Raw genomic sequence first — 12,338 nt, forward strand, 5'->3', positions numbered from 1 at the left:
AGTTCATTCCTTACACAATAAACCATGGTTTATTCATTGTGGCATCACAAAGCTACAACTGTGTCTACAGATTAGTATACAGATCAGTTGCGTCTATATGGCAGAATGATTCATAACTGTTTCTATTAAGGAATAGCAAGAATGGTTATTTGACACTATATGCTGGTTGCTATAGGTTCCCAGAGTTCCTTATGAAGAGGGGTTGACTGTGGAACCAATTTGGGAATTGTAGCTCCATGTGGAGAATAGGGGTCTCCTAACAGCTTTCGGAACCCTTAATGAATTACAGCTCCCAGAATCACAGTGCTTTGTAAGTACTTGGTGTGAAGGCAACTCATATCAGCCCTTGATGCCAGCCCTGCCTAGTGATCCCTTGGCTGCCAAAGATGAAGGCTTCTTTGATTTGCCCTGGCATCCCAGCCGTTGGTTTAGCCAGGCATTTCTGTTTTCTTAATTATTGTTTCACAATTCACAGCTGGCTCTTCTTAATTGCTGTCACTGTGGCTTTGATTGCTGCATTTTGATTGTTTCATTTCATTCTTTTAATTGTTCACCGCCCTGGGAGATTATGCTAAAGGACAGCTAACAAGCTGACTGAATAAATAAATCCCGCAAACTCATCCAAATAAGCTTGTATGGACGCAGAGACTTTAATTCAAAGACAAGCTGCAAATAATTTCATGACAGAATTGCATGGAATGAACAGGCTTTGGTAGCCTGAAAGTAGAGAAAAAGAAAGGTGGAATAAGAGGACTCTAAAAGAACTACAGTTCCTAATTTATGTGCTTTGCCTAAAATTTATCTCCATTAATAAACGTCTTGTTCCTCAGTCCACAGGCGTTTTGGCATATAATGAATCCATTCTGAGCACACACCCAAGAATACAGCGTTTTCTACTTACCAGTGAAAGGAGTACTAAATGGAACTAAGCCCACGCCTACTTTCTAGACCAAACAGCTTCACTATTCACAATTCACAATTTTGAATTCCGATTCATATTCCAAAAATGCTACTACAGTGGTACCTCGGGTTACAGACGCTTCAGGTTACAGACTTCACTAACCCAGAAATAGTACCTCAGGTTAAGAACTTTGCTTCAGGATGAGAACAGAAATTACGTGGCAGCAGCGGGAGGCCCCATTAGCTAAAGTGGTACCTCAGGTTAAGAACAGTTTCAGGTTAAGAATGGACCTCCTGAACGAATTACGTTCTTAACCCGAGGTACCACTGTAAAAGCACTTGGCATGTGCCTAAAGTCAAGACAACTATTAATTCCCCTGCCTGCTGTGAATGGGTCCCAATTGGTGAGGTCTGAAACAACTCTTTACAATTTTAATAAAAGCCGAGAATCCGAAAGCCTTTCAGAGTCCCAGCTGTGAAAGGTTTCGAAACTTTCAGAAAAGCAAGAGTAGATAAACATTCCAGATTCCTAGGCAGCAACATCTAATGCAAATCACCTCCCTATTTGACCGACAAGTCGGTTTTCGCCAAGCCACATCCTGCACCATCAGGCGTTGGGCACATAAACATGTGGCTCAGCTGAAAGGGGTGAGGACTGTAGTTGTTATCAGAGACAGGCAGGACTCTGAGGCGCGTGTGAGGAGGCAAGGGGGGTGGAGGATCATGGGGCCAGTGATTTGTGCAGAAGACAGGAGTCAGGGATTGGGGAAGAAGGAAAGTCAGGGCTGTCAGAGACAGGGGAAGAGTTGCAGGGAGGGCAGGAAGAGGAGAAAGAGCCGGTCCATGAGAGAGTTGGGCCATTAGGATCTCCTCAGTCCAATGTCTCCAAGGTCAAGGAGGGGCCCTTTGCACCAGGTGCAAAGGCGGAAGATGCCGGCTACTTGCATGAGCCCCGTCAGGTGAGGGAATTTGAGTTTGGGAAGAAGTGTGGTCATGCTGTTGCATCAGTGGTCCAGTTCAGGGCACAAGCATGGAGGGGAGTAGATGCCTAGCTAGCTACATAGCAGGAGGGGTGTATGTATAACAACAACAACAACAACAACAACAATAATAATAATAATAATGATTTATTATTTATACCCCACCCATCTGGCTGGGTTTCCCCAGCCACACTGGGCGGCTTCCAGCAAAATATAAAAAATAATAAAATGTCAGACATTAAAAACTTCCCTGAATAGGGCTGCCTTCAGATGTTTTCTAAAAGTTGTGTAATTCTTTATCTCCCTGACAACTCATGGTAGGGCATTCAGTCGTTTTTATCCCCTGCTCTGGTTGCAGCCTTGTGGCATATTTATCATACTGGGGCCTTGTTTTATCATTTAATAAAACTGAATTTTATCCTTTTTTCCTTTTGTGGTCTGGATGCCTGTTCCCAGTTACATGATCTGTTTAACCCTTGTGATTATGTGTATTATCATTCACACAGTAAGGAATCCTTATTGGCCTGGAAATGAGGTAGTGGCAATGCAGTCAAGTGAGAAATCTAATTAGCCTATTAACATCATTTTTGAGTGTTGAAAGGCACCCCAGAACAATATTTAGACAGACGAGCACGTGTCACCAGCACAACCTCTGAACTGATAATGAAAACCTCTTTTTTTTTTCCCTCACACACACACAAACTAAATAAAAGGACATGGGGAAACAAAAGGAAGAAACAGCAATTGGGATGTTTCAAAGTGTTCATTGCACAATTCTGTACATTAACAGTTAACTCATTCTGTATGTGTGGATTCTTATGTAGCCAAAATGGAATAACCCACGCACAAGACGGAAGTATGAGTAGGGTTGAGGAGACCCCAAGAAGTACAAAAAAAGTTATTTTTAAAACTCTAAGCTGGGGAAGACCCAATGCAAACTGACTGCGTTCGGTAGGGCACAGATTGCAGATTCACTGCTGGAGGGCAAATGGAATATGTGAGGAGAGTAAAATGGAGTTTCCTGGAAGAGCTGGCTGGAACCCTGATAGGAAGCACTTTTACTCTGCAGCATTTTATTTCAGGTCCAAGTTGTTTCAAAGCACATATTGTCTTCTAGAGAAATGTTCTTTCAGCTGCAGCTAATAGCATCTCATTGCTGATTTTACAAAGTATTCTGCATTTTCATTATCTTAGTTGTGCAATGTTTATTGGTGGCCAGTACAAACGGTTATGCGAACGTAGCAGAATATTCTCATTTAGCAACGCTAGTGTGCATTTGCTATGGAAGGCTTGCCAAATTAATCAGATTAATTGTTTAGTAAGGCACCTGAATTTCCAGTTCTTGCTTCATGTACAGTAAATGCCAACCAGATGCACAACCACATAGGGATATGAAATGAGAAAATCTCAACATCTCTTGGCTTAGTCAAGAAACAGAAAACAAAGCTCAAAGCATTTTTTTAAAAAATATATATGCAAATAACATATGAAAATATACTGCATGGGCAAACACCATGGCTCCATGGAAGCTGTGTTTGCAATCCATAGACCTTATCTGGTTACAAAAGTAAATCAACAAGATTTGAAGGTTGTTGTGTGTTTCCTCACCACACCCTCAAAATAATCAGCCACACTGTCTAATACATTGTATCACTGTGATCCCTAAATTCCTCAGAAGGACAGCAGTACAACGGAGCTGAATGACCTTTCAACACAGACAAAAGCAACATTCTGAAGTGACCCAACTGTAATTATGGACCTAAATATGTTTATTCTGCAATATTCTTATTCAGAAAAAAAGCAAGTCTTTCCTTCAAAACTCTAGATCGAGCGTGGGGGATCTGTGGCCCTCCAAATATTACTGGACTCCCACTCCCATCAGCCTCAGCCAGCATGGTTAGAAATGATGGGATTTGGAGTTCAACAACAACAGGAAAGCCATAGTTCCCCCAGCCCTGCTTTTAGCTCACAGCATCTTCCTTCTGCATTCTCTCTAACCTTTCACAATGGGCTGCTTATTCTCAGTTCTTTGTAATGATAAATCGTGAACATTCAGCCTGGGTCCCATATTGACCACCTGATAATGAATACTACATCCTTAACCAGGTCTCATGCCACTGCCCTAAGTCAAATTTAATATTTTGACCACACGCGGGGAGTAAACAAGATGAAGGGAAATAGCAAATCTGATTCCAATCTTGAGAAATCCTGGCTTTTTTCAATGCTTCTTACATATGGTTGTTTCTGTCTTTGAATCAGAACTACATTAAGATAAAGGTATTCCTTTTTAAAGGGATGCGGGTGGCGCTGTGGGTTAAACCACAGAGCCTAGGACTTGCCGATCGGAAGGTCGGCGGTTCGAATCCCTGCGACGGGGTGAGCTCCCGTTGCTCGGTCCCTGCTCCTGCCAACCTAGCAGTTCGAAAGCATATCAAAGTGCAAGTAGATAAATAGGTACCGCTCCGGCAGGAAGGTAAATGGCGCTTCCATGCGCTGCTCTGGTTCGCCAGAAGTGGCTTAGTCATGCTGGCCACATGACCCGGAAGCTGTATGCCGGCTCCCTCGGCCAATAAAGCGAGATGAGCGCTGCAACCCCAGAGTCAGTCACGACTGGACCTAATGGTCAGGGGTCCCTTTACCTTTATTCCTTTTTAACCAAGCTTTGTGGGGCTATTTTAGAGCATGACAAATTCTAGAAAATATTGTTTCCTGTTGGTCTTTTATCTGCTTAAATGCTTCAAGGGATGTGGTCAGCAGCAAACCACCAGTGCTTGCGACACAAGTTATTTTGAGTCTAATATTGCAGAGGAAGTGTTTGTAATGTATAGAGAAGATCTTGGTTTGGGGCTCAGACTTAATTATATGGCAGTTTTTGTAGGAGATTTTGTTGCTTTGGAAAACTTCATTCCTTGACCACTTACCGTTCCAAGGTCAACAATGAAGCAGTCTCCTTTGTTGAAACTGTCCCAGCTAAGAGGAACTTCGGTGGCTCGAATCACTCTCCGGCCTTTGATATGCAGAAGTCTTCTTGCGCTGAGGTCATTGGTGACCACGTGATTAAAGCCTGAGGCAACACCACCTGCCTAAATAAAGTGAAGCAACTCAGGGTTAGTTGGTTTCTGTGATGGAGTATATAAGGGCCTAGTACACATATACACATACAGAAGTAGATCATACATCACACCCAACCAGATTTGCACTAACACAGAAAACTGAATTTGAAACCTGAGAAGGTGGTCAGGGAGACAGACCAGTTGCTTCTTCTCGATGAGCTTGCACTTCCTTGGAAAGGACAAGTTTGAAGTTTGAGGCTGTACCTGGATCCATCTTTGTCACTGAAAGATCAGGTGGCCTCAGTGCCTTTCACCAGCTATAGCTGATACATCATCAACAGCAGCCATTTTTCGACAGGGATAGTTGGGCCAAGAGGATCTATACATAAGTAACCTTAGTGGTTTCCAAACCTTTTTCAAAGAGGGCCAGATTTGATGAAGTGAAGGGCCATGAGGGCCAACCAAGGTTGTTGACCTTTTTTTTTACTTTTTTTAGGATTGAAGTTGTTAAGCTTTTTTATGATTTTACCCCAAAGTTGTTGAGCTCTTTTTAGGATTTTACCCCAGGAAATAAACTGCCGACTGGTGGGACATAGACTACATGGGGCTGCCCTATTGAACTTCTGCCACTTATTGAAGCCTTTAAATATATATATATATATATATATATATATATATATATATATATATATGCAGGTTTTGGTGTCTTCGGGTGTCTTCCCGTGTAAGAGTCGGGGTGTCTGTGCGACGTTTCGACGAGGTCTCACTCGTCATCTTCAGGCTGGTGCTTTCGGCTTCTTGTTACTGGAACAGAGCAGAGAACTCAAACACCAGATTCTGCTCTGTTCCAGTAACAAGAAGCCGAAAGCACCAGCCTGAAGATGACGAGTGAGACCTCGTCGAAACGTCGCACAGACACCCCGACTCTTACACGGGAAGACACCCGAAGACACCAAAACCTGCATTCCTGTACCCGTGAAAATCTACGAAAGCATATATATATATATATATATATATATATATATATATATATATATATATATATATTCCAGCATGCATTTTGATTGATGTGTGATTTTATAGCCTTAATTGATTTTGATTTTTTGTATCGTATCTTTGTAAACCACTTAGAGACTATTGTTTGCTTCAAGTTCTGCTTTAACACCGAGTCGGAACTGTAACTTCTTTTTAGTTCCCTTTTCAAAGGTTCCAATTATTGTAGACACATCACGCAATCACACTATTACGTACCTTATACTTTATGCCACCTTTGAAATATCCAACGAATTGAGTAGACTCATATCCCTGGATTTCCCGATGCTGAACAGGCTTTCCTCCAAGATAATCATCCATCTGAACCGTAAAGATGGCTGCTGCAGTACTTTCATCCTGACTGCACTCTTTTCCTAAAACCAGACAGGAATGTTCTTAATAATATTCTCGATTTCCTAAAGTAATTTTCCTAAAGTATTTTCCTAAAATAAGAATATTTAGAGGAGCAAAAATAGCAAAGAAGGGCAAACTATTACAGATTAAATGCCTGCCTGTACAATACAGTTAAATTATTTTAGATGCCATGAGTTCCTCCTAAGGAACTTTGGGTAGTCCGGTTTGCTGAGGCCAGCAATGATCTCCTCCACATACATTGACCAGGTTCCAAAGAATGCAGTTTTGACATATGTCTATTTATTTAATAGGGACGCGGGTGGCGCTGTGGGTTAAACCACAGAGCCTAGGACTTGCTGAAAAGAAGGTCGGTGGTTCAAATCCCAGCGATGGGGTGAGCTCCCATTGCTCGGTCCCTGCTCCTGCCAACCTAGTAGCTCGAAAGCACGTCAAAGTGCAAGTATATAAATAGGTACCTCTCCAGCAAGAAGGTAAACGGCGTTTCCGTGCGCTGCTCTGGTTCGCCAGAAGCAGCTTAGTCATGCTGGCCACATGACCCGGAAGCTGTACGCCGGCTCCCTCGGCCAGTAAAGTGAGATGAGCGCTGCAACCCCAGAGTCTGCCACGACTAGACCTAATGGTCAGAGTTCCCTTTACCTTTACTATTTATTTATTTATTTATTTTCGCTTTTCTTCCAAGGAGCTCATGGTGCTCTACTTGATATTCCTCTTCCTCTTGTCACAGGAGCCCTGTGAGACAGATGAAGCTAAAGCCTAGTGACAGGTCCAGGGTCGCCCTCTGAGCTTCATGGCTGAGTCCAAGTTGAACTCTATTTAGTTGGGGTCCTACTGAATTGAATGCTGCGTAACACTCTTGATGTCAGCATTTCCACATGGCTGAGTCCACGCAAATCCAAATCAAAGCCCCATTTGATGCTCTTGTCTGTACTTCGGAAGTACCGGCAATTCACAACTTCAAAATATAATCTTTAATCACAAATATAACCTTTAATAATTTCCCGTTATATGCAGTCAAAGAAGGTATATTCAGGTGCAGGACTTTGTTTTGTGCACCAAACAGAAGCTGTGTGCATATGTGGATGTGTGTGTGTGTGTGTGTGTGTGTGCATGAAACCTCAGGTGCAACCTCAGGTCAAAATGGAAATTGGCAGATGTAGATAGAGAGTTTTCATCAAGGGATATATGAGTTGAGCACAAAACCAAGCAGAAAAAGATTTACACACTGCCAGACCTTCTCCTGAGAGGCCTGGGCCACTTTCAGCATTTTAGGCCCCTAGCCATGATAATAAAAAATAAAAAATGATGATACACAAAAACCAAATAAAGCATCCCTGCCAAAAAATAATAATTAATGGTTGGTTTATATAATCAGCATATCTGAGACGGCATGTCCATCACAGTCCGATCTTGTGCCATCAGATCAGAAATATTTTTAAATTAATATGGATGAACATTTTAAACTCAGGTTGGATGGCCATCTGTCAGGGATGCTTTGGTTGAGATTCCCGCACTGCAAGTGGTTGGACTAGATGACCCTTCACATTCTATGATTCTTTAATGTGACAAAACCTATTATCAGCTAACCCAAAAAATGTGTTTCGCCAAACCACATCTCTTCGTTGATTCACTATGCAGCTCTGAGCAGACAAAGTGTGTTGCATTTTGGTCTTATGTGCATAAGCTTATCAAATGCCTCCAAAATTGACAAGAGTATAAATCTGAGGGGCCCAACATTTGAGCTTGAGACCCAGGCCAAAGGACCCTCCTTCTACCCTCCCCCCACTCCTGTCAGCCCTGCACACAGCCTCTTCTGCAAACCACAGGAGATACCTAAACACAGCGCAACACAGCACTGCGGGTGGCAAAATTCATTAGCAAAACTGCCAACTCCCTCACCTTGCCAATAGCCTCTGGTTCTTTCTGCAGAAAAATGAGTTTACCACATTTTATGCGCACATTACTCCTTGCAGCATCCACCTGGCACTGTGGAATGAGGTGATCTAGAAAAGAGCTCTTTGGAGGAAAGGTGGCTATCAATGTAATAAATAAATGTTTATTTTGTTTTATCGCTTTCAATTGTTCTGCTTTCATCATTTGTTTTTGTGTTACTTATATGCTATTGCAATTTCTGATGTGATGATCTTGATGGAAATGTTGTCCACTATTTTTTTAGTGCTTTGTCATGATTGTGAGCTGCTTTGAGCTCAATATTGCAGTTGGAAAAACAGTGTACAAACATTAAATCAAATTCCAAACCCTACTTAGCCATCAAGCTCACTAGGTTATTTGGGCCAGTCATTCTCTCTCAATCTAACCAACTTTATAGGGTTGTTGTGAGGATAAGGAGGGAGAAACATGTATGGCACCCTGAACATCTTGGAGGAAGAGCAGGATAGAAACATTATTTTATTTTATTTTTTTTAAAAAAACTATTTCTAAAAAGAGAGGCAACATCATTCAGGGCAGTATGGCAAACCTGCCATCTCTCCTGGAAAGAAGCCTCGTACCTCAGTTCCAGAAATGCAGGGACTTAAGGCATTTGCTCTGTACATGCTCAGGAATACTTTTTATAATTATTATAAAATATTAATTTATAACTGTTTCTTTAAATATGGAGCAGGACCAAAGCAGGGAAAAGGTGACGCTAAATGGGTTGGACCCTAAGACCAAGATTAACATTACCTGCAAGTTCCTAGTATCTGCAAAGAAACAAACTCTTATGTCACCTTGAAGGCTAACAGATTCATTGTAACAAGAGATTGTCTTTTGCATTTATTGTAGGAGGCAAATCTGGTTCCACCTTTCCGGCACATGTCACCTTGGAAGGCACCGGATTTAGCCACATTGTGGGAACCCACAATAAATATGTTGATAATATCATTCTTTCTACAAAGCCACATGTGTGTGTAGAGCTTTAAAGGGCACAAGAGGGTAGGTCCCTGCCTGCGGGGAGTTTACACTCTAGACTGAACGGTGCCATAAGATTCCTCTTTGTAGCACCTACAACAGATATTTGCTGCTTGCAAAACAGCTCGGGTGCTGAGCTCCTTTGCAACTCATCTTCTGGAATCAGCATCAAAGAAGACACACACACACACACATCTCCCCGCCAGTACTTTAAATCCTATAATCTGTGCTCCGAAGGAGAAACAGAATTCTGCAGAAACATGATGGCACCAGCTGGCAAACACTGCCAAAACTTTTTGACAGCAAACTCAGGCAGCTGAGAGAAACACTGTCGCATCTGCTTTGCACACGAAGGGGCTCAGTTTCAAACAGTGGCGTAGCGTGGGGGGTGCAGGGGGGCCCGGCCGCACGGGGCGCAACATCTGGGGGTTAGGGTTAGGGGGCGCAAATCCACGGGTTAGGGGGCGCAAATTACTTGCCTTGCCCCGGGTGCTGACAACCCACGCTACGCCACTGGTTTCAAACCTCAGCATCCCCGGGGAAAAGCGGATAAAGATTCCTGCCTGAAACCCTGGGCAGTGGATGCCTGTCAGTCTGTAACTGAGCAAGTTGCACCAGTGATACCAAGCAGCTTCCTAATAATGTGTAGCAGCAACAAGGAAGGTGGGCGTGTCAGGAGCCAACACAGAAGGAGAGACGGTATGGTGTAATGGTTAGAGCCCCAGACGAGGGCCTGGGAGCAGTGGCGTAGCGTGGGTTGTCAGCACCCCGGGCAAGGCAAGTAATTTGCGCCCCCTAACCCGTGGATTTGCGCCCCCTAACCCTAGCCCCCAGATGTTGCGCCCGGTGCGGCCCGCCCCCCCCTGCACCCCCCACGCTACGCCACTGCTGAGCGTGTCAAACTCTCTTGAGTAGAAGAGATTGGCTCATCCACAAGAATTTTCCCAGACCGGCGGGGGAAGCAGCCAAAAACAAAAGCGCATCATGTGGCCCCTTAAAGCCTAGCGGCAGGTGCCGCTAGACCCGGAGGTGGCTGATTTTGCCCCCTCCCTTCTGCCCTGCATCCACCCCCGCTGTCCCGTACCTAGCCAGTAGTGCAGATTGTAGAAGGTGGCGTTGCTCCTCTTGACCGTGTGCAGCACCAAGTAGGCGTCGCCCACGTAGAAGTTGCCGTGCAGCGGTTCGGGCACCGGCACCAAATCCAGTTTCTCGATCCGCCAGATCTGCAGCCCAGCCCGGTGGCCCGCACTGGCGAACTCTTTGTGGTACAGCTCTGGGGGCGCCATCGATGCTCCTCCTGCCCCGATGTCAACCAGCGAAGTCCTTCCCGAAGTGGCCCAAAGTTGAGCGTAAAAGCGCACGAGCTTCAAACCCACTTTGCAATTACGCAGCCGGACGGAGTTTGCGAAGCCGGCGCTGCAACTCCCCTGTTTTATGGCACGAGCGCTGCGTTTGCACAGCCAAGGGGCGAGGCCTGTCAGTTCCCCGAGAGGCGGGTCTTGCGGTTGTATCTCTCCCCAGAGCCGACGGGGCGGCCAGGAGAGACCTCGCTGCGCCCAGCCCCAAGCGCACCTATGGCAAGGCGAGGGCGCGCGAAGGGCAGGAGCTGCTGCTGCTGCTGCTCAAAGGCCGCTTGTGCGTCGAGGAACTGCAGGAAAACCTCCAAAGTGCTGCTCAGCTCTCCTCTCAATCCCGGCCTTGTTCTCTCTCCTCCTTGGAAGCGATTCATTCTTACAGCAGTTCCAGCCAACGCCTGTCTACAAATCTATATAAAGCTGTCGGGGCCATTTCTTTCTCCAGTTTTAAGGGCCAGGGACGTCATTCCTTGAATATGTAAAAAAATAAGTTTTTTATGTCTCTGAGCATGCACAGCATGCTTCCCTTTCCTCTGCCTTTGAGGAGCTGGTGAGGAAAGGATCCCGGGTGGATTTGCAACTGGAGAAAACTCTTCCTTCATCTATCTGTTTCAGAAATGCACACACTTTAATAAATTTTACGCTGCCCTGGTGAAGCAGTGCCAACTTTGGTGGTTGTGCCAGATTCAGGGGACAGAGCAAAAGTACAGTGGTATTCCTGTGTGAGAAGAGAGGCAGGACAAGGTTGATAAAGGGAAACAGGAAGTCAACATATCTGTTTATACATTATACACAAGGTTGTGTACATGCTATTAAAGCAAACCTGAAGGACATTTTCCCCTTTCAAAGAATTCCAGGCCCTGTAGTTTTATCCCCCACTGAGTTACAATTCCCATCAGCCCTTGACAAACTACAGTACCTACCATCTTCTGAGGGAAAGAATGTGTTTTGGACATGCTTGGAAGGTATAAGGTAAAGGTAAAGGGACCCTGGACCATTGGGTCCAGTCATGACCGACTCTGGAGTTGCGGCACTTATCTCACTTTATTGGCCAAGGGAGCCTGCGTACAGCTTCCGGGTCATGTGGCCAGCATGACTAAGCCGCTTCTGGCGAACCAGAGCAGCGCACGGAAACGCCATTTACCTTCCCGCCGGAGCGGTACCTATTTATCTACTTGCACTTTAACGTGCTTTCGAACTGCTAGGTTGGCAGGAGCAGGGACCAAACAACGGGAGCTCACCCTGTCATGGGGATTTGAACCGCCAACCTTCTGATCAGCAAGTCCTAGGCTTTGTGGTTTAACCCACAGTGCCACCCGTGTCCCTCTTGGAAGGTATAGGGTGTACCAAAGGTCCATCTAGCTCAGTATTGCATACTCTGACTGGCAGTAGCTCTTCATGGTTTCTGATGGAGGATATTCCCAAGCCATACCAGGGATTGAATCTGGGGCTTACATGCAAGGCTCTGCCACTGAGCTATGGCCTTTCCTCACTCACTGAGGCTCCACACTCGCCCCATTACAATGTATATTGCAGGGAATTATAGGTTGAATTATTTTTGTGGGAAGCTAGTCTATGTCGAAAGCAGTTTGTTGCTTTACCTGAAGGAGCGTCTCCACTCTCATCATTCAGCCCAGACACTGAGGTCCAGCTCCGAGGGGCTTCTGGTGCTTCCCTCACTGCAAGAAGTAAGGTTACAGGGAACCAAGCAGAGGGCCTTCTCGGTGGTGGAGCCC

At 45.0% G+C, this 12,338-nt stretch overlaps 1 protein-coding gene across 1 annotated transcript in view; it reads right to left on the reverse strand.

The window, feature by feature from the left end:
• The window catches only part of SCIN (scinderin), a 49,232-nt gene extending 38,535 nt beyond the window's left edge, over window positions 1-10,697 (reverse strand). Inside the window, exons 1-3 of the mRNA XM_082193923.1 lie at window positions 10,332-10,697; window positions 6,185-6,339; window positions 4,802-4,963 (exon numbers count right to left, since the gene is read on the reverse strand). Of these exons, the coding sequence (XP_082050049.1) occupies window positions 4,802-4,963; window positions 6,185-6,339; window positions 10,332-10,533 (519 nt within the window). The 5' untranslated portion in view covers window positions 10,534-10,697. The remainder of the gene's footprint in view (window positions 1-4,801; window positions 4,964-6,184; window positions 6,340-10,331) is intronic.
• Between the last annotated feature and the right edge of the window lie 1,641 nt (window positions 10,698-12,338).

The sequence above is a fragment of the Podarcis vaucheri genome (assembly GCF_965113315.1).
Source record: "Podarcis vaucheri genome assembly, chromosome: 12".
NCBI lineage: Eukaryota > Metazoa > Chordata > Lepidosauria > Squamata > Lacertidae > Podarcis > Podarcis vaucheri.